Source organism: Euwallacea similis, chromosome 3, assembly GCF_039881205.1.
Source record: "Euwallacea similis isolate ESF13 chromosome 3, ESF131.1, whole genome shotgun sequence".
NCBI classification, from domain to species: domain Eukaryota; kingdom Metazoa; phylum Arthropoda; class Insecta; order Coleoptera; family Curculionidae; genus Euwallacea; species Euwallacea similis.
This window is the reverse complement of record NC_089611.1, coordinates 4,614,552-4,642,278: the sequence shown is the minus strand read 5'-3', so window position 1 is coordinate 4,642,278 and position 27,727 is coordinate 4,614,552. Positions and strand designations below refer to the sequence as shown.

Below are 27,727 nucleotides of genomic sequence, written 5' to 3'. Positions count from 1 at the left end.
AAAAAAATTGATGAATAATAAGATGAACTGCTTCCCATAACTTTTTTTAATCCAACATGCTCTCTGGAAATTATTTCTTTCGACAACTGGCTGCAAATAAAATCCAACAAACTCGCAATAAAACACACTTTCTACATCAAATTATGTAAGTATACTTAAGACTCTTAATGATAATTAATCCAAGTAAGACTACGTTAAATTAAAAATATATTAATCTAACTATACATTTGTAGCTGAATTAAATGCTGCTATGAACATGTCGCCGAGAAAAAAGGCGGGGACCAAGACAAGTTTAACGTTCCTCTAATATCACAGTTTCTTGTGGACACAGCTTTAATTCTTTGAGTGTTTGCCGTTCATCGAGTGCAGTCAGCTAAAAACAAAAACAAAATAATACATGTAAAATACGATAAAATTAGTAACTTACATCTCGTCTAGGCCAGCTGGAAATGACCTTGTATTCCTCTCTTGGATATCCTTGAACTACTAGAAAGTCAAGCAAAACCTGTAAGGACACAATAATGTACCATAAATTTTCACATTATCACTAAAAAAAAGATTTTATGGTCCAGACGATCTCACTTACTCTTAAAGGAGTATCTGCAGTGAACCGCCTCTCTACATTCTCTCCCTTGGGCAGTCTGAAGCGAATTTTTGTTTGCTCCCCTTGTCCCGATGGCGGTTCAAGTGGTAGCCTCGACTCCACTTCTTTCCTGATCGCCTCTTTGCGTGCAGCAGTTTCAGCCTTTTCATTTTCTATCTGTCTTCTCGCTTCCAGCTCCTCTTTTTCTTGTCGCTGACGAGTTTCTTCTTTTTTCCTGTAGGCAAACAACCATAAAATCAATATTGATAGTAATTAATTCATTTAATTTTCTAAAAGTGTTATGGGATAAAATAATTATATTTATTATTACAGTAAAAATAGTTTAAAAAAAAATGAATTATTTCATACCGATCTGCTTCCAAGCTTGCCCTATACGCCTCATCTTGCTCCCACTTAACCAACTCCCGTTCAGCTCTGTCGGCTTCCTCTTTGGCTTCTACCGTCTGGCGTTCACTGAATATATCAACACTTTCTATTAACGTTGTCAGTAATTCGTTAACTCCTACATTTCCTGTGAGAAACGAAATAAAACTCCATTAAGGTCGCACTTTAAAACTCAATCTTACCATTAATAACATTGAATATCTCAGTGGCCGATCGGATTTTCATTATTAAAACCATAACGGGAAGCCTATCCACCGGGATATTCTTTAGACTAGTAGGGGCCCATGCCCCCAATTGAACAAGTCCCAAAGCGTTTTGCAGCGCCGTCAAGAATTTTTGTTTGTTGCTTTCGAACGTGATATCCCAGCCCCAAAGCACAAAATTCTTCTCAATAATTTGCATTATGCTTTCATAGCCCAGCAGTTGAGTGCAAAAGACGTTCGTGAGGACGCTTGCGTCGTGGTGCAAGTAAATGGCTAAGATTTTACGCTGAAAGGTTACAATGTGAAAAATTTGAATTGAAGGTTTGCGTAAAAGCCTCACATCTTTGGCTGGCCTATTGCAGGCTTCTTTAAGAGCGTCCTCGACAGTTCCTTGAAAGAAGGGTGGGTGTATTGGTCCATATCGAACGGTGAAGCGCTCATTGAATGTTACAGTGCCCACCAGTTCATCCTCCATATTATCAGGAACTAAAAGCACATATTTGTTAAAGCACAGTTTGTGATTAATTACAGCTTAAATCTCATTTGAAGCTTCATATATTCCACATTTAATGTTTAATCTAAATAAAACGCTGCACCCTTACTTAGGGGCTCCCGTTTCCTAGTTGAATTCTCGTTATCCACAAAATAATCGTCGTCGACATTAAAATTTTCCGATGCGTCCTCGAATTCATCATCGTCGCTGTCTAAGTGTACAATCTGCGGCATGGACCGCTTCTCTCTCTCTTTCGTTTGGGGATTTTTGCGTATTGTCAGTTCATGCTCGGGGTAACTACGCCGAAAGTGATTTAAAGTTTAGCTAACTTCCGGAACTTTTTAAAAAGATTGACCGACTCATAGCTACCTTATCCCAGACAGAGCCAACATGGTGTTGTCGTCTATATTAGGCGGCCAGCCACTCCAAATCTGATGGCGTACCTGTATGTCAGTCAAGGAATAAACGTCAGCCTTGACTTGCAAAATCGTCTTGATGCCCTGATATTTCAAATCGTAAGTTTTATTTTCGTATTTAATATGAAGAGTGTAAGTTCCGCTCAACTTTTGCGTTACCTCGTTCCTGTAATGATAAAACAAATTGCAATCACCGTTGGGTAAAATCTAGAGAAAAATACTGACTCATCATCAGAGGTAACACTGTCAGCAAACGCCTTAACTGTAAGAATTAATTCGTTATCCTGCGGAAGTTGTAATCTGGAAAAAGGTATCTTATCGTAGCCTTGCATTCGTGCCCAGCTGGATAAATTTTGCCTGCATGGGGCCACATTAACTTCCGTTTGAATGCGCTGCTTTAAGTCACCTTCAAAAAGCAACTAAATAAATCACACTCAAGCCCGGCTGCACACTAAAAACACATTTACGAATGTGTCTTTGGTGTACGGCCAGATTAACACAATCCTCAATCAAATTACTCAAATTAGCGCTGTCCGGCAGCATAATTTTTATAACCCTTTCGAAGTATTTAATGTTGAAGGTTAATATTTTGGGACCAGTCGAAGCGCCGGAAGGGCCGCTTGAAGTGGACGCTGAAGGATAGTTAACGATGTCGTGGGTAGAACTTGAGGAAAATTCACGTCGTTTGGCCGGAGGATGACCAATATTGTTACTGACTGGACCGATGCGATTCAAAGCTTTATCTGAGGAAACCGGCTTGAACGCCGAAGGAGGGATGTCCATGTCGTTTTCAACTATCATGACATCAGGATCGTTTTGGGCGTGAAACGATTGGGTATCTGGAGGCATTACTCTGCTAACAGCTCTCTGAGAAAGAGTGTTTTATATTAAAATTAAATTGAAATTTTAATCGATCTAATCACAATAACTTCTGCAATGCACGAAGACAAAAAGTAGCTGGACAGAAGCTCAATATCAAAATATAGGAAGCGTAAGTCTGAACATCTCACGTAAATTTGTTTTTTTAAGCTTAGTGCAGAGCCTTAAAAATGTCAGTTTTAATCATTTTTTTTTCATTGTTCTGTTGCTATTGTTGCAGTTGAAACCACATAAATTTATAAAGGATTCAGTTACCCAGAATCTCTTGAGTCTGAAACGTTTTATTCCTGATTAACTCACGAAAATCAATCTTAAAATTATCAGACGTTATAGCCTTATGGCATGCCTTTAACCTATTCTTATCAAAAGAAACAGATTTTGCATTTATTGATGTTTTGGCTGATGTCAGTTGTAAAAAAAATTTTACCTCACAAATGATTACACAGTACCTACATTTACTATTATGTGCAGTATTAAATTTAAAATTCAATTTAACTGAAAGAAGCTACTCAAGAAAATGAGTATCTAAAAGCTGTTCAGCAATGTAAATGACCCTCTCTTGTAGGAGACCTTTAACCATTGAATTTAAAGTACTAATGTGGTTCTGTCTAAAGACACTGACAAATGCAATGAAACCCTCTTGAATCCTTCTGTATTTTCAGTTAAAATGGCAACATGACAAAAAACAGAAAATATAATAGAGCAAGATTGATAGAAGACAAATAAAATTTGAGAAATTGTTTTGTGATTCGCTCTAGGACCACTACACTAAGAAAATGATGGTGTAGCCCCTTTACAGTCATTGTCACTTTATTCATATCATAGGTTCTATTAAAAGTATATGTTGAGAAAATGCACCACTGCAATTTTGGTCATCTTGAGAAGATGTGTGAGTTAAAGTGAAGTGAAGTTGAGCAATTTAAATTAATAAGAATATATTTGTAAATCACTAATGTTGCTTTCTTTGTAACACTTTATTTAACACTTGTAGCTTCTTGCTCCATTTAAAACCTTTGTTAGATGTAGTATAAACAATTAGATATTAGTGTAAAATGGGTCTGTAGAAAAAACATGAAAAAACAAGCAAAAAATATTACCAAAAGGTCCCAATTAGTCTCCTCTAGATGGTAAATTGCCTCTGCAACATCTTCCACACCAGTGCAAGCCTAAAGAAGCAAAGAAATTAGTTGGAAATTGTGATTGTCATTGTTCCTGGACTTCATGTAGACACTCCAAAGAGTGGCCCATAAAGGGCAGATTTAAAAGAAAAATTAAATGAAGCCCGCTGGGAATTAATTACCTGAAAATCGGCTAATATCTCTTCTCTGTTTTCAGACATGATTAAGCTTACATTCAAATGAAATTTTTAAAAATACAAACTTAATTGTAACGTGCACAAAAATATTCACTGACTGGATCCTTGTGAGACTATTTTATTTTCCCAATTCTCACTTGATTTCTCGCTAATAGTGTCATCTGTCACTATTGATTGAAAATTGTTTGTCAAAGTCAAAGTTTAAGTGACGAAAAGTGCTGAAAAAGAGTAGCAACCGTTAGGGATGCGGGATTATCGAAAAAAAATATGTTTAATAGGCAAAAATGATTTATTTCCAACATCGACAAATCTTTGCACAAGAAAATGTCAAAAATAGTTGGAACAGATCATTAGACCGTCTCTATTTCGTTTTTTGGTCCTTCCAAGACCGTCCCAGTTCCTAATCTGTCCAACATCGTCTGCCAGTGTCCATACGCATTGATTCTGAATTGAGGGAACTGCGGATTGTCTTCTGCAGTGAGTACCGGGTGATAGTGAAGAATCCTTTAAATATCACCCCATAAATAGCTTATGATTGTCCAAAAGCTAGATCAAATATTTTCTCATTATATATTGCTTGATCAACGACGGTGTTACCTGACGACTTCTAGTTCCATAACCAGAACTGAATGGAAGAAGTAAAATGAACCTATGTGTGTTATGCATGTAATAATGTCGAACTCAAATTTGAAATCCCCTTGAAGCAATTGTCAGCAACTATTATTTGTCAATATCAACGATGTTTCATTTTCCTCTTGTCATTTCATTTTGTCTCTGTCATCATTTTTTTTTAAATTGTTAAAAATATATTTTCCCGTCTTGCTTTGAGCTTTTGTGGGCAGCCAAGAGGAGAAAACAACCCTCTGCTAGCGAACAAACAGGGCTTAGGGTAGGTAAAGGGTAGAAATATTTTATTCAGTTTATTTTCCCGTAATGTACTTGTGGAAATCCAATGTATTAGCTTCCAGGAGTACAGAACATGGCAGAGGAAGGCAAAGTCGATCCACCCCCTCTGTTTGAGAACGTTAATATTTCAGGGGTGGACAATTTAGATAGCGATTTGTTTATATCAGCAAGACAGGTAAAGATTTTAAAGCTTATTCATCCACAGTTTAGCCTCATATTTGCCCTCGCAATCATTACATTAGTAAACAAAAAGTTTCTTAATTTTGAACATAAAATGTGCAATTCATTTTATATTGCAGGTATCAATGAATTAACCCTAATGAAACAATAGTTAGTAGAAGAGATTCATTCAATTTGTATTTAGAACTTAATAGCTCTATAAACAAGTAGGTAAATAGGTCCACAAGACCTATGAATGAGGAGATCTTTAGCAATCAGAGATGCACAATAGATATATAGTAATATTACTTGAAATGTTTTAGAACAACATTCATATGTGTTGCTCTAGTAGAAATCTTGTGCTACATCTGCTTAAATTTAATTGATTTGCCCCATCTGTGTCTTAGCAGTGTCAATACCAAGTATCACTACTGAAGACTTAATGTTACATGAATATTTCTTATGTCTTATGAACTTCTATTATGTCACCAGGCTCAAGGTGGTAATTGTACCTTCCTGCCTTTTGTATATTATTTCTATTTCTCATATCTCAGTGGAAGATAAAAAACAAAAGGTTTATGCTAAATGCTGATGCGAAAGGTTTTGGAAAGAACCAATTAAATGTCTTTCATAGTTCAGAGTACTGTGGATGATACACAGTAATCAAATTTAGTTTTACTTACACAATCTAGTTTGCTTCAACCAGAATACACAATAATATCAAGAATTATGCATTTTTATATTGGTTTTACATTGACTCATGAAGTATCTGTGTGTTTCTTCTAATTAAAATATGTTATAGAGGTGGAGAATTCTGGAAAAGTATCCCAAATTTTTTTAGTCATTTCTGATCCAGAGAGGCATGTAATTAATATTTAAAAATAGGAATCTTTATTTAGTGAATTGGCTCCTTTTTTGGGACATCTTGTATTAAAGATTTTTCTTAGTTTTTTGAGATCTATGTCATGTTAAAAGGAAAACCCTTATTTAAGATTCACCTTGTAAAACTAACAAAATCAGGGTTTTTTTAAATTTGAGTTTACCTTGACCATTACCTCATTTGTTGATTTATAGTTCTTTTTGCACCTGTTTGTGAAAGATTGAAAAAGACACCAAGCATTATATCAGCCCAATTTTTTTCTGTTTATAGCTCTTTGTATGTGTTATTTATCTAGAGCTTTGTTCCTTGTTTCCATCATTCTTAATAGAACTGTAGCGACTCAAGGATAGGGGAACATTTCAAGCCGACAACTGCATTAAAATCAGTCTTCAAATTTAAGACGCAATTAGAAATATGTATGTGTTATTGTTATAGCATAGGCATTTCCCATTAGCCCAGAACATCTTCAACTTTAAATTGTGAGTCCCCTTTGTGTAACTTTCTCTTTACTCACAGATTTCGGCCCTAATTTATTTGCCACAGTAACTTAACTTGCTGCTCATGATATTCATTATGAATTAATTTGACATACATATTAAATCATATTGGTATTTTAATGCTGTCTCTAGGAATCGATGGATGAAAGCGTGGCAAAAATAACCAATGGCACTACGGAGCCAGTGGATATTGCAAAGCTGAAATGTGCAGAACCAAGGAAGGATTTGGAAAATGTCCCTATACGCGCTGAAGCTCCGATAAATCTCGCCGAAAGGGTACGTTCTAAGGACTTTCATTAAGTTATTAGCAGAAAGAGTTGTCTTAGTACATTTTCCAATCCTGAATAAATTAAAAACAATCGTAATAAGATTTCTAAAGTAAGAAGTTTTTCTTCTGCAGGAGGAACTACAAACTGGAGACGACTTCATCGAAATAAGCATAGGCGAATCTCAGAAAGTAGGAGAGGGAATGGCAGCTTATGTCGCTTACAGGATCACTACCAAAACGAACATGTCTGTTTTTAAACGTCGAGATTTTGCTGTCACTAGACGCTTTAGTGACTTCCTGGGTCTCCATGACAAACTGACTGAGAAGTATTTAAAAGTCGGCAGAATCATACCTCCAGCTCCAGAGAAATCAGTCATAGGTATGAGTCTGATTCCAGATTAATTAGGAATTTTGTTCATTGCCTTACGTGAATTTGGCTAATTATGCAGGTATGACTAAAATAAAAATGGGAAGTAGCACGGAAAATGCTCAAAACAACGGTGGAGATTTCGTAGAAAGGAGACGATCGGCTCTGGAGCGATATTTGCGACGAACAGCTCAACATCCAGTTCTAATTTTGGATCCTGATTTTAGGGAATTTCTTGAATCTGGTAGGAATTTTCCCAGTTTGCTTGTAAACAATAGCTACAACAATCTCTTTTTAGACATAGAACTTCCTAAAGCTACCAGTACTTCCGCATTGAGTAGCGCAGGTGTAATGCGATTATTTAATAAAGTAGGCGAAACTGTTAATAAGATTACGTATAAAATGGATGAAACTGATCCGGTGAGTCTTTATTTAGAAACTTCTTCAATTCGATCTTAAACATTACTTTATAGTGGTTTGAGGAAAAATTAGCTCACATAGAAGGCCTAGAAACTCAACTCAGGAAGTTGCACGGCAATGTGGAAGCAATGGTTACTTACAGGAAGGAATTGGCTAGTTTAACCAACGGAGTTTCACGGTCTGCAGCTTTGCTCAGTTCTTGTGAAGATCACAATTCCTTATCTAGGGCACTTACCCATCTTGCAGACACTGAAGAAAAAGTAAACGTTCTAAATAAAATTAAAATTACTTAGTTAAAATGAATTAATCATAGGTGGAATCTTTACACCTAGAGCAAGCCAATACAGACTTTTATATACTGTGTGAGCTGCTAAAAGACTACATAGGCCTGCTAGGGGCGGTGAGAGACGCGTTCCATGAGCGGACTAAGTTGTTCCAACACTGGCAACACTCGCAACAAATGTTGGCGAAGAAAAGGGAAGCCAAGGCGAAATATGAGCTTCAGAATCGTACTGATAAGCTAGATCAAGCGAGTGCAGAAGTCGTCGAAGTAAGACTTCTCTCTTAATGTTGTCTAGAAACGTAAAATTGTACAGGTTTTTTGCGAAAACTGAACTATAAAAAATTTTCTGGCGGAAATCATTAGGAATTAACCTTTTATTATGTTGTATTTTAGTGGGAATCCAAAGTTGAACGTGGCCAAGAAAGCTTTGATAAAATATCGAAAATGATTAAAAATGAAATGGAGCGCTTCGAGCGGTGTAGGATACAAGACTTCAAGGTAATGTTCATCAAATACCTTGAAAATCACTTGGAGCACCAGGCTCAGGTAAACCATTAATCACTGGCAAATTTCTGTAATGAAAATTACAATTGTTCACAGCTGGTTAAATATTGGGAAGCCTTTTTGCCTGAGGCTAAAGCTATTGCCTGACTGGAGGACATATGTAAGGAATAGCAACACTTACATTCCTACTGGCGCTTTCCCGAAATATGAAACTAAAATTTTTCAGTTTTCTTTGAAAGTTTAGTATTTATTGTAAATTGAGGAGATTTTTCCCTAAACTCGAATTTTGTCAAAAATATAGTAATAATTTTCTTTGAGTTTAAACCAATTAATATAAACAATCAATACACTCACACACACCTCAAGAAGTTGCTTGTCAAATAACAAGCAAACTATTGCATTGTAAAATATATCTACTCTAAATGTTTATACTGAGCGGAATTTAGCTGGATTTATAGATTTGCACAATATAGCATAAGCATTTTCTAAAATGGAATTTATATATTTGATATTGTGCTGGTTAATCTTGTCTTGCTTAATTACATATTAAATATTTCTTGTTAAGTATTTCGAAGCTACATTACTTCATTTTATTTTCGGTGTGGACCATATATGCCTATCTGTAAATCCGGCTTTAGAAAAGACACTTATAAATATCTGCACTTTCTTTGAAGCTGTAAACAGTTATAAATCTATTATAAGGATGCATTTAAGAATGCAAAATGTAGGTTGCCTTGATTTATTGTAGCAGAACTTTAATCGCACTGCTACACCCAAAAATAGCATCAATTTACCAGATAAATTATACAAAGGAAAACTGGATTTCGGAAACGAAGCGATTTTTACATCTAGATTATATAGTAAACTAGGATTATTATTAGGTGGTTAGGGTCCTACTACAAAAAATCAGCAACCTATGTAATTGATAAATATCAACGTAAAAGCTTTGTGATTTACTCTTTTGCCAAAGTGTGTCGTCCCAGATTAATGCATATGAAAGTATTCGGCATGTTAATGCGGTTTTGGCAAAACTAATTACGTATTAATATGCCATTAGTAACCTCTAGAAAGTCTCTAAACATAGACATTTTTTACATTAGATTTATGTGCAGATTAAGACCAAAATATAAAATTGGTCGAGACACCTGTTATTAAGACATAACGTTGTACAAATTAATAAAAATTGGCTTTCATATCGTTTTACGTAAGCTTTACGTGGAACTTCTCATAGATATTTTAATTATAATCTATCATAGGGTCCTTATTATTGTTGTATTCTTTATTTTGAATCATCTATATTTTCCTGTAATTAAACTATATTATGTAAATCATTATGTGTTTTATTTAATTTAAAATCTCGTCTGCGAACTGAAATGCATCAAGAACTAAATTCTTAAAATTCAAATAAGATAATTTCTTATTCGGATGACGTTAAAATTAATCGAGTAGCATTTCAAGGATAGAGCCTCCCAGAATTTTGAGAACGCTAACAACAATGATTTGTGAATTCTTGGCGTTTTATTCGGGAGTTCTCGACGTATAGAGTGCCTTAAGTAACAGAATTCGCCTTAAATATTTTTATTACACATCAAAAACCGTAAGATAACCTTCAAAGATAGAATCCCTCGTAAAAAGTTTATGACTGTTTAAATTCGAGTGCCGATTTTTATTACCTCTATCTTTTTGCTTTATATGAATATTTTGCTGGGAACGGCTTTTTGTTAATGTCAGTAGTACATGTAGAATTGCAATGGTCCTTCCTTTCCTGACCATATTTAATGATGCATGGGGGGGGGGGGGGGGGATTAAATACTCACCATTTAGCTTGTTCTTCGGCAATTGTAATCATATTGTTATAGTACCTACCTATTTATGCAGCGTTACAGTCAGAGCCGCATTACCGGAGACCAAGGATTAACAAAAAAAAAGCGACATTTATTTTCCTAGCCATTCCCTCTTCCTTTAATTATACACAAATACTATACACCTTTAATCACTTGTAATTAAAAAAATGGAACTTTTACAAATCTGAAGACTTGCAACCTACCTTGAAAGATAGAATTAAGAATAGTAATTACTCACCTACGGAGCCACGGCCCCGTAGCATCAAATCGCTCAAACGTTCATACTCACACGAACTTACTTCTAACAAATGAATTGTAATTGAAATCGAAATATAGCTAATGCAACTTTTTTTTCTTCTTCGACTTTTTTTTCATAATTTTTTGGTGGTCATTTTTTTCTTTTTTTTTGCTGGTCATTTTTTTCTCGTTAAAAATTCCTTTTGCTTTGCCGACTTTTTTTTTCTGAGAAATTAGTGAAACTCAAAAATAATGAGACGTTAAAAAATATGAGTTGGGTATTTGTCTTACCTATCAATATGGTGCATAGAAGCCTCGACGATATGCCCTGAAACAATAATAAAATTTAATGCGAAATTTTTTTTTACATGTGAAAACCAACCTGGGTCGACGCATTGGCCTGTAACCTGGGTAAAATCCTCCCCTACCCATGCCTCTGCTGCTCCTAAATCCACCTGTTCCTCGGCCTCTTGGCGGCCTATTTGTCGATGATATTCCTGGTCTGTTTGTTCTCTTGGGCATTACCTGAATAATGAAGTCACAAAGCATGAACTAAAAATGTTTCTTAGCTGAAATCAAACCTTAATGGGCCGTCCTCTAAATAGTGAATCGTCCATGGCCATGGCCGTTTGAACAGAATCCCTGTCACTAAATTCAATGTAGGCAAATCCTTTAGGGTGCCCATCAAACTTGTTACATAAAATTGTAACTCGATTTATTGAACCACACCCATGGAAATGCTGCTCCAACTCTTCAGCTGTTGACCCATAATCCACGTTACCAACATATATACTCCTATTATCAACTTCCATTTTTTCTTCAATGGACATGTTCAAAGGGCTTGCTGCAAATTAAAACTACCTTTTACCAAATTCTTGATTTCAGATTAAATCAAACATACTTAAACCTGGCGGACTTCCCATGTTCATCTGCTTGTCCACTTCGCTTTGTAACTGTTTTAACTTTTCAGCCTCTTCCTCCATTTCTCTAACCCTGGCCTTAATGGCTTCCAATTCAGGATCATCTGCTGCATTTCCATCTCCATCTGTGTCATTTAAAATGGATTCATCTGGGATGCCATTGGTTTCATCGAAAGAATCTAATTGATCATCCTCTACCCCACTTAGGGGATTGCCATCATTGTCTGTCATTTTCTACAAGGGAACAAAACAAAGGTCCTACATTTTATGTCAGTGCTTTTTTGTATATCCCCAAGGCAAATGGATGCATTAAAAGGGAAGAGCTTATTAATAATTTGACCCTTATCACAATGAAATAGGAACGTTTCTTGTTGTTAAGAAGACACTAAAGTTGATCATTTTTACAGACTTAACATATATTCACATATTTAATAAAAAAAACCATAATTACTGCCTCAACTCAAACGTGAAACTGAATGTTGAATGAATACTCAGGATAGCACGCAAAGGACGCTGAACTCCTCTAGCCCTCCCAGTTACGAAATTATATCTGGTTACTGGGTACTCCCCCATATTGTAGGGAAACGTAAATAACTTATTTAGCAATTAAACAAACTGGGCAATACTTACGGAATCACGGATGCAACTAAAAACTTTAATTTACTTTTATTTTTTATAATTAAATTACCGGTGTCCAACACGCTTTTCTCTACTCCAAACAAAACAAAATGGCTGAACACGACCAAACATGTGAGAGTAAGAATGTTGTCGATGTTTCAATTGAATCAAGCTTCAGTCAGCGTTTTTCTTTCGTATGTGGTTCTGGATACGATTGACAGATGGCGTCTGCTCTATCTCTATCTGCCTCTATTTAAAAAGGACAGTCATACAAGTTGATCACATTGCTAAACTTAGTTGGACTCACGTAGAAATAAAGACAAATTATTAATCAATTTCATAGTTTCTATACAAATTATTTTCGAATTAAGTTTCCATTAAGGTAATTCACATAACTATTGCTGTAATACTTTTAATTAGGTTTTCTACAATATCAATACAATGTCTACTCAATAGAGCAGTCAGCGCACACAATGCGGAAAAAAAAGAAACTACTAAATGTGAAACAATGTCACCTCTAACATGCCATTTGACGTATTGTTTTTGTTTACGTTGTATAAAAATTGGCAATAATTTAAGAGTTTTTATTTAATAAAACTAAAGCCACCAAAGGTACGCTACTTAAGCAAGACAACACAATAAAAATGGATAAAGAAGACTCCAACAGTACCTCTTTTGAGATTGTCGACAAAAAGGCCATAGAACAAACAAATAATGGCGACAAAAGTGGTAAGATTTCTTGTATTGAAGCCCAAAATGAGGTCACCTACAATATGCCAATCTTCCGCAGGCACTTTGAGCAGTGTTTCATCTCCATATTCCGTAACATCACCTGGCAGTTTAAGTTTATCCACAGGGAACTTGCTTTCCAATGTTGGTCCACCCTCTTCGATTCCAGATTTCACATTGTGGACTTCCTCATCAAGCAGTGGGGAAACTAAACCTGCCCCAATGACCACAACAGATCCACAGCAAGTTACCTTAAATACCAACACTGCAGTTGTTACAGCTGCTCCTATTATTATTAACCAATTTCCAACTACTCAATTTAGGTACAGACAACAGCAAATCTAATTACACAACATCCTCATAAGTTCCAACCAAAAGTTATTAATTTCTAATTTCCCAGTGCTGCAATACCTCCAAGTAAAGGAGTTCCCCAAGTGGCAACAGCACAACCCAAACCTGTACAACCACTTGAAGGGGAACCAGTGGCTTCAAGTAGCTTCTTGGGGCTTGTTAGAGGGGCTCTTTCAAGCCAAGTTGTAACTAAAATGGTTGAGAAGGCAAAAAGTTCTGTAGACTCAATTATAACCACTTTGGACCCTCAAATGAGTGAATATATTTGTATGTTAGAGTATTTTAAAGAAGTGTATGGTTAATTAGTTGATTTTAGATTCAGGAGGTGATTTGGAAATTACTGTGGCCACAGATGAGGAGGATATAGTGAGTGGTGTTAGGGAGGCTGTACATTCAGTGTTTGGGAAAGCATGGGTTAAGTAAGCAATATGAAGTTTATATTGATTTACCTAAAAATTTGATGAACACCTCTTTTTAGTGGTATTAAGTTATCAACAGTGCCACAAAAATCACAAACAATTGGGATTGAATCAGGACTAGTTCTGGCAGAAGAAAGAATAGATTACTCCTTTAAATTCAGAAAAACTCCCACCATAGCTGTGGAAAGTGTTTTATTGAAAGAAGGAAATAGGTTTGTCTGTTTTAAAATATTTCCTCCTTGGAGGTTTGTTGTACATTAAAGGTTTTTAGTTGGTTTGATGTCAGTTTACTTTTGCTCAAAGATAAAGATCACAGTATGCAAATTCACACCTTTTCTCAAGCAATCCCAGTCCCTGTAGAGAAATTTGTAGATAAAGAAGTGGCAGATATCGATGTTGAACAAAAGTTATCAGAGTACCTAAAGGTAAGTTCAATTTATTTTATTCACATTAATCATTAATATTTGTTGCACAGGGAGTTCCATGTTGGCAGGAGGAAGTATCTGGTGTACCCAGAAGAGACACTATATTCTTAGCAGCAAAAGTACTCTTTAAATTATATAAAGATCATTTACCACAATCACAAACAAAGTGATATCTATGAATTCTATAAGGTTTCAACAGTATTGTCTAATCTTAATTTATGAAAAATTTTAAAATTTTCATTTCATCTATATTGAACATGTGCATTTTTTCTTAATCTCACTTAGCTCTTTGTATTTGTAAATAGTTTACAATTTGTAAATATGATGTAATTTTAATTTAAAAAAAAACACTTAAAATTGATTTGTAGTTAAATAAGCAATTGATGTATAATATAAAATACAGTTAAGAAGTTCGTGTGTTAATGAGATATATTCCCTACACTATAAATTTACTTGTACAGGTCACAGAAATTAATCACATTGCCCCCCACTTAATATGAAGACATTAAAGGCTACAGTTTTTTGTTGTTTAACTGTCTTTGATGAGAATATTATTTCTGCTCCTTCTCTTTCAAAAACCCTGCGTGTTGCAAACCAAAAAATAAAATTTCCTGGCCACAAATCAGTTTTCTCCTTAGCTAACTATTCGAAGCTATAACTGAAGTGATATATTGGAATGCACACTGCAGGCAGCATAATTAATGGTTCATATTGTGAGAGGAAATGAATAATACACTTATACCTATATTATTTAATACCATTTATTATCTTCATCAATATTTTTAGTTATGTAAAAGATTATGCTATTAACAGCCAAACTGAATCCAGATAACATTGGACGACCCTGAAATAAAAGCAACTAACTAGCAATATTAGAGGTTTCCATAATAGACAGCTTAATTTTTGATTTATAACAATTTATTTTGCTTTTTGCTTATTACACTCACATCACGATTTTATTTAAAACAATTAAATTGTAAAATTAAATGATATTTAATACAAGTATAAATAATTCTTACCATCTTTCGCCTTCAACCTAAAAACCTGCAAGAATTCACATGTTAGTAGAACTTAGACCCTTTTAAGAAAAAAATATGTTCGGGTATTTTTATCTTGAAAATGACGCATAACGAGATTTTTCTCTCTACACAAAAAAACAATTTCTAGCAATAAGAATGTTTCAAAACGTCCTTTGGTAGTCTAAGACTGGAAACCAAGCCACCATACACAAGTCAAGACTTTTTTGTTCCCACTACGAGCACACCCTTTTCATTTTAATACCGAAAACGGCCGGCTTAAAAGTGTGGGGTAATCTGTAAGAATTTTAATTCAAGTAAAATAAATATACTAACCTTATTTGCTATCTCTCATCGAATCATATTTGCAGCAAAACGGGTCGTTGAAACACCTGAAAACCCAACAAAAATAAACTTTAACATGACCTTTTAAATAGAAAAACTGTGAGAAACTACAATGATTTATCAGTATCCTTTTGGCTAACAAACAGTGATATTTAATATATCTTCTACTGTAAAATTATAATCATGGTGAACAAAGAAAATGCTTTATACCGCTTTCAATTAATTTCTAATTATATAAGGTTTAAGCTAAAATTCTTACCTTGTGTACGAAACTCCATTCATCTACAGTTCATTTGTTCTGGTTCTCATGCTTCTAAAAACTGTAAAAATACATTTTTTTTAGATTTCGACACAGAATTAATTCTTTCATAATGAATTCATAAATGAGAAAATTGTCTCCCGCATTTCCAACCCAGAACATTATTAACTTAATAAACTGGAGGATAAACGGGATTACACTTTGCCAGCATTGTTGCGCACAATTAAAGATAATTCTCTTAATTTTGCATGGGATAATACTGGCAATATATGAGAAATAAAAGTAGAAGCTATATGAATGATTTCTAGATATTTAATACCTATTTTATCGTACCTACCTAGATATATTGAATGTAACATCACAATGATCAGGAACTTTTAGGTCCACTGCAAAAAACACAATATTATATTCATCAAAGATTGGACTAATTTAGGATACTAAGCAATCTTGAGAATTTCAGGCCTGTTGAGCTTAAATACAACTATCATGGTTATTTTAGTGCAGTAATAATCATCATATGGAGTTAATTATATTTGGTTAATAACGGGTAATTTGAGAATAGTGAAAGATTAAGCAGTGTATAATGAAAATAGAGAAATATTGCTAATTTAGTGCATGTAAATTGTAAAATATCTATACTCACCCAATCAAAACAATCGCTAAATTAGCTGCAAGGGCAAAAGTAATAGATTCATCTGTAAAAATAAAAATATTTACAAGATAAACTAGACAATCCCAAATAGATGATTAAACATTTGTCTTCAGACCTGTTGAGCTTATTACTACTATCACAGTTTCTCTAGAGTAAAGGAAATCATCATTTTAAATAATCTAGCACTTAATAGAAGCCTTTGAACGTTTAATTATTTTTCTTACCTCCAGAAGTCATCCCGAATTAATGTCTTCATCGTCGATAAGGCCCCATCTAAGAAAGGTAATGAAAATTTACAGATATAAAAATGTAATATTTATTACACAGAAAAGAGTAAACAAGTTACTTAATTTATTATAATACAATTCCCTTCAGCAAAGAAATATATCTATGTCTTTATTGTAAAATCTACTTTGTTACCGCGTATGTGGTTCAAGATCCTGTTAAGATAGTGAAAATAATTAATAGAACTTTTACACACAATTTAAAATATATGCGTAAAGTCGCCGAGTGAAATTTTCTGCAATTTTATGACTAAATTATAAATTAAGCAAAACCATGTAAGTCCCCCTATTCTGGCTAAAAAGTAGATTTACTTTAAAACCGAAACTAAAAGACACTTGATCTGCCATCTCTTGCGAACGCATTATGAACAAAAGCATCATAAAACATTGTCTAAGGATGGCTTAATTTTATGGAGTGAAGTGTTGCTTAAATATATCTTACCTGTGTAACGTTGAAGTCGGATTCGAACAGGTCTCCGGAGAGAATTTGCCAGTAGCCGCAGGAAAGCCTGACCACCTATGTTAGACCTAAGGCACAAACGTTATATTTTTACTCTAATTATAAATCAGCGTACAACAGAAACTGAGATAATATAATTTTATTTAGTCACGTTCTGCAAATATGACATTTTGACCACTTATTTTTAGTGTTGTGAGCAAGTCTGGGCTAATTGGTATATGTATATAACACGTTGCACTTTGATTTAACGAGATCAAAGTGCTCAGGTCGGTTAAACCTTTCATAACAAAAAAAAGTTTATTGATTTCACTTTAAAATTAACTCATGATGAAATTAAAAATTTTTCAATTACCCAAAAAAAACGTATTTCATGCAATAAGAATGTTTCGCAACGTCCTTTGGTGGTCTCAGACTAAAAACCAAGCCACCATACACAAGTCAAGATTTGCTGTTCCCACTACGAGCACACCTTTTTCATTTTAATACCGAAAACGGCCGGCTTAAAAGTGTGGGGTAATTCGCATCAATTTCAATTATATTTACAAAATAAAATTTGAATACTAACCTGAAGATTTTTCTACTGTTCCCAACCCAACCATGAAATTCAGAGTATGTAATGTATCTAAAAATAAATACATATTAATGTCAACAATAAATTTTTAAATGAAATTGAATAGACGATATATCAGAATGTATCAGAATCCTTTTGGCAAAAAACATTGATGCTGTAAACACCTTTTATTAAAACTTAATATCATCACAAAATAGCCATTAAATTAAGGATTGGGATATGACATTCAAGTGAAAATAATTATACTGACCTCATTTGCTATCTTTCACTGAGTCACACTGGTAGCAAAATGAGTGGGTGAGACCTGAAAACCAAAGTAATGATGATGATGATTGTCATTTTGAACAATAAAACATCAAATAGAAGGTTTTGGATATTTAATTGTTTTATCTACCTTAAAGTCATCCCAGATTAACCATCTTCCATCTTTACCATCTAAGAGGTCCCACTTAACCCCCCTTGAATTCTTAAGGCAATGAAAATTCCCAGAAATAAAAATTTAGTATTTATTACACAAAAAAAAAGAATAAACAAGTCGCCTAATAATTTATCTTAATATAATTCCCTTCAGTGAATAAAAATCTAAGTGTCTATTGTAGAATTTACTTCTTACTGCAAAAAAAAAAAAACGAAATTGCCGTCAACAAGTACATCAGGTTCACGTTAATCGTAATTTCGTTTTTTTGCAGTACAGTATAGTGGTTGACAAATATCTGTTACATAAAATTAAGAATAAAAAAATATGGAGCTTTCGCTTGTGTGGTTCAAGACCCTGCCAGGATCAATGGCGAAAAGAATTTAACGAGTCGGTGTGTTTCTTATAATAAGTATTATCGGAAACACCCTGACTGAGTTTTTGTACTCAGTCAGCCCCCTTATAGCCAAATTTTTTGTAAATGTGACTATAAAGGGCTTATCTGTACAAAAAATTATGCAAGGGGTTCGTTTATAGCTTGTCCAGGTATTGAGTGAGGTCTGGGAGACCTTCCTTAAGACCTTTTCTCTTACGCGTGTCCTGAAAGTAAGGAAAATAAGACAATGAATTCTGAGACTCAATTTAAAGGCTTGGAAAAAATGCATTGACAATGATAATAAGTATTTTCTGCATTTTTATGACCCACGCCTTACCTGTACAACGTTGAAGGGTCTGGTGCCGGTTTCGAGCGGATCTCCTGGAAGAATTTGCCAGTGGTCGAACACGCACTGCGGGAAGGCCTGCCCTCCAGTGTTGGACCTAAAGTACAAACAAAATGTTATATTTCTATTCTAATTATTCTTCGGCTTACAATAGAACGCGAGTTCATGCTGTAACTTTTTTGCTTATATATACTTTAACAAATTTTAAATTTTCAACCCCCCCCCGTGGTGTGAGCAAGTTAAACGTTTTTTATCACAGCTTTTTTAAAAATAAATGTATCCTGCGTTTCCAACCCAGAGAGTTCAAAAACGAACAAACTGGAGGATATACAGGACTTAATTTCCCAGCATTGTTGCGCACAATAATCATCATTTACGTTAATAATTGTGTATGGGATAATGCTGGGAATGAAAATTAATCACACAATGTATAAAATAAAATTCACAAAATCAGAATTTTTAAAGAGCTTTTACACTTACCTAAGATCGGCAGTGAAACCGAACGATTCATTTACTGGCAAATAGGCTTTGACGACGAACATAGGCGTACCAGTCACCTGCATTTCTTCGAAAACGTGTCCACGTCTTCTGTTCAACACACCGTAGATACCACCAACGGCCACTTCAGGACACTGAAAAAATTGAACACCAAATTAAGTTAAATGATTGCAAAAACCGTGAAATAATAAAAACATAAAGAAAATTTGTCAGTAACCCGGTTCCAATCCCGACGAATTAACTTCGCTCAGAACTAGAAAAAGGAAACTTTTACGTTTTACCATCATGCGCAAATATTGAACCACAATTTATTATAGCTCAATATTGAATAATGATGGCTCTTATCTGATATTGAATACCTTTTTGATTTAAAATGAAACATACTTGAATTTCACATTGATACACGGGTTCCATAAGCCTAGGGGAGGCAGTCAGCAAACAGGCGTACAAGCAACGACGAGTGGTTGGAATGATTTGACCACCTCCACGATGAATAGCGTCAGCATGCAGGGTCACATCGTAGATGTTGAACCTCACACCGCGCAAATTTTCTTCGGATAGGACACCTTCCTTGGTTGCCCATTGGAAACCTAACAAGGAACGTAAGAAAAAATAATTTGACATCATAATTAAAATAAACAATATGAAAGTAAGTATGTAACATTCAGAAATGTACTTTCAAGATTGCCTAGAAAGAATACATTATCTACATCGTAAATTTTACTTAAAAATTTCCATACTTACCGGCAACAACAGAATCTTTAATTTCATTCAAGTACTGTACTCCCTTGGTACAGTCGACCAAGATGTTGGGGCCAGTGCCATCAGGTCCAAAGCACCAGATCTTACGAGCCTCAGTGACGTCGTAATCATATTTTTCGCCAAGGTAACGGGCTCGAGCTTTAAACTCGTCACGTGGGTTCACTTTGCCATCATCAATGTCTTCGGCAAGACCGTCAGGCATAGGTTGAGCCTTCATGAACAACCTTACAAAAAGAGTTACAAAATAAGAATTTGATATATTTAATAAATCATACTAAAAATTTAAACAAATACGTATTATTACCTATTATGTTTGTTGGGCGACTTCGACAAACACATTTGGTCAGATTCCTCACTGACAGTTTCACGATACGATACTACAGGGTCGGATTTTTTTATGGGTATGCAAGCATGGTCATCTTCCAAATCCTTAAGACAGATTTCCAAATGGAGTTCACCAGCTCCTGCAATGATGTGCTCACCAGACTCTTCTATGATACATTGCACCATAGGATCGGATTTAGCTAGACGTTTCAAACCTAAAATACCAAAAAATTTTGTGCAGTGTGGTCATTTCAGTTACTACTAAAATTAACTAGAATCTAAAATTCAGATTAAAAATACCAATCAATCATGAACACTAGTCAGACTGGGGCGGTAATTAACTGTCATCATTGAAATTTGAGTTTTTACTAAAAGAAACAATCAACAAAAACCTACCTTCTACAAGCTTGGGTAAATCGGCGGGATTCTTGGGTTCGACGGCTACACGGACCACGGGTGACACGCTAAATTTCATGACCTTCAAATTATGGGCATCCTTGTAAGTGGTGATAGTTCCGGTTTTGACCAAGAACTGATCGACGCCAACCAAACCACAAATGTTACCGGAAGGTACATCTTCGATAGCCTCCACATAACGACCCATCATCAGAATGGTTCTTTGGATAGCCTTTTCATATAAGTCTTCCTTCTTGCCAGGAACGTAGTTGGGACCCATGATACGGGCCTTCATTCCGGTGGCAACTTTACCGGCGAATACACGACCGAAAGCGTAGAAACGACCTTTGTCAGATGTCGGTACCATTTTTGAGACGTACATCATTAAGGGTCCGTTAGGGTCACAGGTTTTTATAGCTGGAATTATTTTCTATATTACAAACAGATATTTCCACAAAAATAACAATCAATGGTAATTTAAATATACCTATATGTCAGCAATGACTGAATCAGTCATGAAAAAATCAGACTGGGGCAGTAATAAAAATCATCATAAATATAGCGTGAAAAAAATGGTACTGGGACAAAGAGACAATCCCTTTGATGCATTTCTTCTTAATAAGTTTTGATGAATGAACTCTGTCAAAAGCAGATCATTTCTTTATAACTCACCAATGGCAGCTTCATCATCATGCGGCCCTTCATACAACATTTCCATCCTATACTTCTGGGCGGTCACAGGTGAGGGTAGATGGATGGCAATCATTTGAAGTAAAGCCTCCCCGGCGGGCAACCATGTTCTCATTACGACCTTCAGCAGTTGTTTGCCGTCCTTTTCCTTGTCTTCGTGTTTCAAAGCTACGCCTAACTTGACCAGCAACGATTCATACTCTTCTTTACGGTAATTCATAATGGCATCGAATATTTTGTAGATGGGATCCAGGATGTACATGCAGAAGGACCTCTTGTTATCTGCATCCTTTTGCTTGGTCCACTTCTTGGTTTTTGGGTTAAAGAAGTTCTCTCCCCAGAGTCTATTCATTAGTTTCGCAACATCGATTTTGAATTTCTCAGCATACATTTCAGAGAATTGCTTCAGGGTGAAGGCCCAGCCATGGAGACCAGATCCGAAACCAACAGAACCTTTGCTGGGATCAACCTATATAAATAATAAAGATAAAATAATAAACTGTTATATTGATGCGAAAATTAAAACTCTTAAGTACAATTGAAATGTATCATTGTAGGAAACTGAAGTGAATATTAACTAAACACGGCAGGGCAAAAGATGACACTCATTGCTTTACCGAACGATCTTGTAAACATACACTTAGCAAAAGTATGCTTATCATAAGAACACGCTCGAAAAGACATGTTTTTAAGAATATTTAAATTCACTTACGCGGACTTCGCCCATCGGACCGCCGTCATCGTTGTAAGTGGCAATGATAACGTTAACGTTTTCCACGATACGCTGGAAAGTTTGATACAGTTCTTCAGAGTCCAACTGCAGTTCGAGGAGCGCGCGGTCCATCTTGTTCATGAAGAGAATAGGCTTGATACGTTCGGCGATGGCTTGACGCAACACGGTTTCAGTTTGTACACATACACCTGAAAAGGAGAAAATATTTTTCCATATCTCTTTTAGGTATAGAAGATGAATTACAATTTAAGTAACTTAAGTCAGCAAGGACCAATCAGTCATAAAAATCAGACTGGGGCGGTAATATGAATCATCATAAACATAGATCCAAATATAGCTTGAATACTAAAAATGAATGATACCACTTTGGTTAATAATGCTTGGAGTAGTCCTCATACACACATCCACATCTGGAATATCTTGACAAGGTATTTAAAACTTATAAACCAAAAAAATTCAATAAGAGCCTTGCCCCCTGCTTTGAAAACAGGATAACTGAATTCTTCAATCTATCTGAAAATATTTAACTTGATTGATACATTTGAGCAATAGAGACAACTCAATATTATCAAATTCTTATCTTGATAAAACAATGCTGATTATACAAAAATGCTAACTTCAACAAAGGAACAGGAAACAATATTTGTTTGAATGCCACTCACCTGATACACAATCTACCACTACAAGAGCACCATCAGTTACACGAAGTGCAGCGGTTACTTCTGATGAGAAGTCAACATGTCCAGGAGAATCAATAAGGTTGATCAAGAAACCTTTCTCATCCTTCTCTCTTTGGTCGGGGCTTGTGATGAAGACCAAATCTTTGTCTTCAAGCTCAAAGAACATAGAGATTGCACTGAAACCACATTTTTCTCCTGCATTTTTCAGTTTTTTAATGTTTCATATTAGAATAATTTAGGTAAAATCAGAAAGACTAATCAATACTGTCATGGTTTAATCAAGGGTTAGCACTAGTCATCATTTTGCTTCTTAAGAATCTTTATAGAAATATTATGGATAAAAGCTTACGTAGATTTGATGGTAATGCATCTTTCTTGTTCATCCTTTCTGGTGTCAGTGAACCTGGTCTCTCCAGCTTTGGCACCAGCAATGATACCAGCTTTAGATACCAAGGAGTCAGTTAGAGTTGACTTTCCGTGATCTACATGAGCAATGACAGACATGTTACGGATGTTCCGCTTCTTGTCCATCATGGTACGGATTTCGTCTACTGTGAAGTTCACCTGAAAAAAGAAAGCGTGCTTCGTGTCAAAAAGGGTACGTCTTGGGGGTATTTGATAAGTAGGATGTTGTTACCATATTGTAATGTATCTGTTGAAAGTTTACACAATGTAGGTTTGTAGGGAAGATTTAACCGAGAAATTGTGAGAGAATAACGAGGAATCGATTGATCTAGAAACTGCAGTTGCATAAATGGTTTCTGCAGAAGTGCAACTGCCACAGTGCACTTTAGTGTCAATGCACCTTAAGAGACTGAACTTGTGTTTATACTCACCATATTTTTAAGGCTTCAGGTACTTTTTTCGGAAAAATCTGGCCCAAATTCTTTAATACAACTAGTATTGAAGTTGTATTTGAAAGACAGAGTTTATTAACTAGTCAAATGGACAAATAAACACGGCCTTCCACAGTGCCTTTCATACTATTGTGCAATGTTGGAAAGAGAACAGTTTTTCTATTTTTCCTCTCACAAAACTCCGGGCATATTTACACAGGCTTGTAGTAAATAGTGTGAGGAACGTTATGGGACACGTAAAAATAGTCTATAGTACTCACCATTTTGGATGTTTCAAGATTTGTTCTTTAACACAGGTAACTGACGATACGCCAACTATGGCGCACAACCGTAAAAGACCGACGGTGGGGCGAGGGACGCAACGTGTAGGAAGACGTGAAAAATGAAACGTCTACCACGGAGTGACTTGGCAACTTTGACGTTTGATTTGTTGTGAAAGGCTTAGGTGCTATCGCTTATTGAAAACGGATCTGCACTGTTCTCTCAGAGGCAGAATACAACTTAAGAGTAGACTCTCATAGTTCATAACTGAAAAATAAAAGAAAGTGATAGCACGAAACTCATACCTTTTTTATTCAAATTTGATCAGCAAAGCAAGTTTCAAAGTTCTTCTTTTCTAGAGATTTAAATGGTAAAAAATAAAAGCGCTATATAGGCGAAGAATAGACATAGGAGAACTAGGGGGCTTCACCTCATTCTTTTTTTTTAAGTTTTCATTTTACTTGACGCTTAAAAGTTTTGGATCGAACGGTTGCGCAAGTTTAGGTTTGTTAGTAAGAAGCTGCGCAGGTACGCGTCTTTTGAAAAATACGAGATATAAGAAGACGTGTGAAGTGTTTCGAGGAAAAGAGATCTCATCATAGAATGTCTCTTATCCTCCTTCAAGTCAGATAAGCGCGATCGTGGGAGGAATCTTTTGAACATGTAAAGCGTATTGGGATAAGGAGTCCTTTGCCTTGCAGGTGTTATTCTCGTAGAATGATTTTCCAAATGGAAATTTGCAGACTTAACCGTAAACCCGGCCGTTGATATAATGAAAGTAGCTGGGCTCTAAGGTATTCTTACTTTTACGTCATGGATCGAATCACTGAGGATTTGAATATTCCGCACAATATACGGTGCGATCCAATAATTCCCGAACAAGAGAATGAAAATCTCGATCCTTTACTTGTGAATTTTTTTATTTAGAGTACGCTTAACGTTTATTTTAAAACCAATACAAGCTCCCTTGTGCTTCTCGATGCGATCTGGGAAAAAGTTTCTTCCACATTTATGACATTCTACCAACTCTGCTAGGTGGTTGTCCCAGATGCGGTCGAAGGTTCCTTTGAAGTCGACTTCTCCTAAAGCTGGAACAAATTATGAATTATTTAAAATATTTCTAATTGAAAGTTGGATTAGGAATGGAACAAGAATATTGATCTGAGTTTAAACGAATTGTTTATTGTTTTTATAATATTGTTTATTATCAGACTAAAAAGTGGAGGAGGAACGTAATTCTACTGGTTTCTTCCCATCCAAATTTTCTCCATTTTGCAAGAGTTTCTCTTCATAAACTGACTTGGCCATGTTCTCCTTCAAATCCTTCTTGTGCTCTAAATATAACCAACTAAGAAAATAAACATTTCTCAGCATTAAAATACCTGCAAACAAATTAAGAACTCACTAGAAAATAAGTAACGCGGGCATCGTCAAGCCCCCTCCGACTAAATAGAAACATCCTGGAAAGACATCAATGGTCAGAGCATAAACTCTGCTGTATAAAGGACCATAAAGCAGAGGCACAATTGCCTCTAATATACCAAAGAGTGAGTTAATCTTTCCTAATTCTTCAGGGTCCACAAGCTTGCTTATCATGGCCCTCATTGCTATGAATGAAGTGCCGCAGAAAATTTCAGCTATAGCCCCTGAAAAACAAATTCAATTTTAAACACCTTGGAGTTTTAGATGTCTTATTTATATAGTTACCAAGATAGAATATTATTGACCCTGTGGCAAAAGCATAGACCCCTGCAGAGAGGATTTTCGTCGAACACGAGATTATTCCTAAGACGGAGTCATCAAGCTTGAGGTATTGGGAGAAGAGGGCGAGAGAGAACATTGTTCCTGCAAGTTTTTTGATCATAAATAAAAAAGCGGTTGAAGATGTTTAGATTTACCCAAAGCATTAGTGACAAATTGAAAAGTGGTGAAAAAGCTGTATTGCATGGAGTCCCAGCCATAACGAAGTCGCACGGAGAAGTAAACCACATTGATTTCCCCTAAAAATATAATTTCTTGTGACTTTCAACCCTGTTAACACAAACCATTATTCCTTATGTGCCTACATTTGCATAGATTAAAATCTTCCTATCTAAGTGCAAAGGCCGGCAGGTACGAAAATGTAATGAGGTCATGTCAGGCTGATTAGCTGAAGATAAATACACCTTCAATTAAAGGGAGTTCCTGCCCTTGGACTAATATTGAATGTTGAAAGGGCTGAACAGAAGGAAAGTTTATTTTCGGTAATTAGAAAGATGCAGAAAAGGTAATAGATACAGGACGTATATTTATTCTAGAAATTCACTTACCATAAAAAGGCCCCACTACAATTACAAACAAAAACATAATGATACATATTCTTTTACTCCTCCCCCTTTTATTACTCGATTTAACTGCCGTTTTAAAGGTGTTTGTAATATGTTCAGTTTGGAAAAAGTCGCTACAAGTTATATTTATCTAAATCGCCATTCTGTCAAAGAAAATGTTTAGATATATCTACCTACAAAACCCATTACTCTTCGGTTTTTCAATTTTGCTGCTGTCCTCTGAGGATTGATTACACGGGTCTTCAATAAAAATATATCCATATCCCAAGGATACTGAGTACATGATCAACGCGATTATATACACTCCATAGAAGCCCGTGTACTCATATAAAATTCCACTTAAAGCAGTTCCAATGCACATTGCTACGTTAGTGAGCATATTTACAGCCCCTAAAATAATCACTATAAAACAAGTTTTAGTTATACATTTTCAGTCCTTACCGACTCTCAATGTCCTTTCTTCCTCACTACTCACATCACTAATATAACTGTAAACCCCAGTGAACATAGCAAACCATGTCCCAGACAGGGAAGGAAATAGAGATTCGCACAAAGAACTCACTTCCATTGGGATTTCGTAGTAGAAATAAGTGCAGATTAGAAGGCCTGTAACTGAGGCCATGTCCCCCAAGACTGGTAACAACATGCACAGTTTCCTTTTTTGATATTTGTCGCTCCAAGCTCCCAAAAACAGAAGCATTATGCCAGGTATAATGCTTTGGATCTGGTTGATATTTAATGCTTATTTTGCTAAGTACCTGTGCCAGTACTTACAGCATTTTTCATAATAGACATATATGTAGCCAAAGTCTGCACTCGCTCCTCGTCCCTTTTGTAGTCTGGATAAGATGATTCATTACCACTAGTAAGGGCATCGCAGTGTTCAACAGAAATCCCTAAATTCACCCTGCAGGCTTTTTCCAGATTTAAATTCTGGACCGCTATAGTGATCATCATGCTAGGTAGTATATAGAATATCAAGGTGGGTTCAATGGTCATATGGGAAATTAAGTATTTAATTTTCTTATGGAATGGTTTTTTCTTTTTCACTTTCACTTCTGGAAGCTTCTCTGGGCTCGAAATCATGGTTTGAAGGTCTGCTTCAATACTTCTTGCCTTCACCAAAGACATGATCGCAAATCAGTTTTGCACTGTACCTAACAACAATTTAAATTATCTTTTAGGTGCTGTTCATACCGAAATTATTTAGATTGTGTATAGAAAGAACAATTATGTGAAGATAGTGTAAGATTTTTGATATATTTTATTTTTCTTATGTGAATGTTGGAATGAGTTTGTTTACTTGAGAATTATATGGTAGCAATTACAAAGGTTATTGTTTTTCTTTCTAACT

General features: G+C 35.5%; 6 protein-coding genes, 1 long non-coding RNA gene and 3 other non-coding genes across 11 annotated transcripts; 2 read left to right on the top strand and 8 right to left on the bottom strand.

Annotated features, from left to right (window-relative positions):
• Positions 1-128: 128 nt before the first annotated feature.
• On the bottom strand, positions 129-4,446 carry casp (Fas associated factor casp). Its single transcript, XM_066406457.1, has 12 exons — positions 4,280-4,446; positions 4,077-4,145; positions 2,619-2,967; positions 2,326-2,506; positions 2,054-2,266; positions 1,794-1,981; positions 1,532-1,677; positions 1,171-1,477; positions 953-1,115; positions 587-818; positions 428-505; positions 129-373 (listed from the first exon to the last, which is right to left on the bottom strand). Exons 1-12 carry the CDS (start codon positions 4,316-4,318, stop codon positions 293-295), a joined length of 2,046 nt encoding a protein of 681 aa, XP_066262554.1. The 5' UTR covers positions 4,319-4,446; the 3' UTR covers positions 129-292.
• A 605-nt stretch (positions 4,447-5,051) lies between these two features.
• On the top strand, positions 5,052-9,902 carry Snx1 (sorting nexin 1). Of its 2 annotated transcripts, XM_066406476.1 has the most exons (10): positions 5,052-5,183; positions 5,263-5,375; positions 6,869-7,012; positions 7,137-7,383; positions 7,454-7,615; positions 7,670-7,791; positions 7,845-8,051; positions 8,105-8,341; positions 8,468-8,620; positions 8,675-9,902. In XM_066406476.1, the coding sequence occupies exons 2-10, from the start codon at positions 5,274-5,276 to the stop codon at positions 8,723-8,725; spliced, it is 1,425 nt and encodes a 474-aa protein (XP_066262573.1). In that variant the 5' UTR covers positions 5,052-5,183; positions 5,263-5,273; the 3' UTR covers positions 8,726-9,902. The 2 variants fall into 2 exon arrangements, with proteins under 2 accessions (XP_066262573.1, XP_066262574.1); XM_066406477.1 differs by lacking the exon at positions 5,263-5,375 and having other exon boundaries at positions 5,058-5,183.
• A 1,048-nt stretch (positions 9,903-10,950) lies between these two features.
• Positions 10,951-12,369, bottom strand: Pabp2 (poly(A) binding protein nuclear 1). Its single transcript, XM_066406334.1, has 5 exons — positions 12,210-12,369; positions 11,561-11,813; positions 11,241-11,503; positions 11,042-11,184; positions 10,951-10,987 (listed from the first exon to the last, which is right to left on the bottom strand). Exons 2-5 carry the CDS (start codon positions 11,808-11,810, stop codon positions 10,954-10,956), a joined length of 690 nt encoding a protein of 229 aa, XP_066262431.1. The 5' UTR covers positions 11,811-11,813; positions 12,210-12,369; the 3' UTR covers positions 10,951-10,953.
• Positions 12,370-12,766: 397 nt separating this feature from the next.
• Positions 12,767-14,400, top strand: LOC136419791 (protein PRRC1-like). The gene is made up of 7 exons (XM_066406331.1): positions 12,767-12,926; positions 12,988-13,249; positions 13,327-13,544; positions 13,594-13,696; positions 13,756-13,908; positions 13,968-14,121; positions 14,172-14,400. The coding sequence occupies exons 1-7, from the start codon at positions 12,842-12,844 to the stop codon at positions 14,289-14,291; spliced, it is 1,095 nt and encodes a 364-aa protein (XP_066262428.1). The 5' UTR covers positions 12,767-12,841; the 3' UTR covers positions 14,292-14,400.
• A 536-nt stretch (positions 14,401-14,936) lies between these two features.
• LOC136420046 (uncharacterized) lies at positions 14,937-17,686 on the bottom strand. The gene is made up of 7 exons (XR_010753154.1): positions 17,120-17,686; positions 16,618-16,666; positions 16,385-16,436; positions 16,079-16,127; positions 15,742-15,802; positions 15,474-15,529; positions 14,937-15,165 (listed from the first exon to the last, which is right to left on the bottom strand). It is a non-coding gene; the product is annotated as an uncharacterized lncRNA (long non-coding RNA).
• Positions 17,687-18,200: 514 nt separating this feature from the next.
• On the bottom strand, positions 18,201-24,198 carry eEF2 (eukaryotic translation elongation factor 2). The gene is made up of 12 exons (XM_066406714.1): positions 24,046-24,198; positions 23,278-23,492; positions 22,911-23,104; positions 22,228-22,436; positions 21,498-21,984; positions 20,826-21,242; positions 20,410-20,644; positions 20,088-20,329; positions 19,728-19,933; positions 19,326-19,477; positions 18,837-18,942; positions 18,201-18,723 (listed from the first exon to the last, which is right to left on the bottom strand). The coding sequence occupies exons 1-12, from the start codon at positions 24,046-24,048 to the stop codon at positions 18,655-18,657; spliced, it is 2,535 nt and encodes an 844-aa protein (XP_066262811.1). The 5' UTR covers positions 24,049-24,198; the 3' UTR covers positions 18,201-18,654.
• Positions 20,714-20,784, bottom strand: LOC136420230 (small nucleolar RNA SNORD31). The gene has a single exon (XR_010753168.1). It is a non-coding gene; the product is annotated as a small nucleolar RNA SNORD31 (small nucleolar RNA).
• On the bottom strand, positions 21,314-21,386 carry LOC136420229 (small nucleolar RNA SNORD31). Its single transcript, XR_010753167.1, has one exon. It is a non-coding gene; the product is annotated as a small nucleolar RNA SNORD31 (small nucleolar RNA).
• LOC136420228 (small nucleolar RNA SNORD31) lies at positions 22,503-22,572 on the bottom strand. The gene has a single exon (XR_010753166.1). It is a non-coding gene; the product is annotated as a small nucleolar RNA SNORD31 (small nucleolar RNA).
• Positions 24,199-24,997: 799 nt separating the features above from the next.
• LOC136419726 (lysosomal proton-coupled steroid conjugate and bile acid symporter SLC46A3-like) lies at positions 24,998-27,622 on the bottom strand. Its single transcript, XM_066406256.1, has 8 exons — positions 27,148-27,622; positions 26,815-27,097; positions 26,547-26,763; positions 26,356-26,486; positions 25,945-26,046; positions 25,754-25,891; positions 25,452-25,692; positions 24,998-25,394 (listed from the first exon to the last, which is right to left on the bottom strand). Exons 1-8 carry the CDS (start codon positions 27,502-27,504, stop codon positions 25,259-25,261), a joined length of 1,605 nt encoding a protein of 534 aa, XP_066262353.1. The 5' UTR covers positions 27,505-27,622; the 3' UTR covers positions 24,998-25,258.
• Positions 27,623-27,727: the final 105 nt, after the last annotated feature.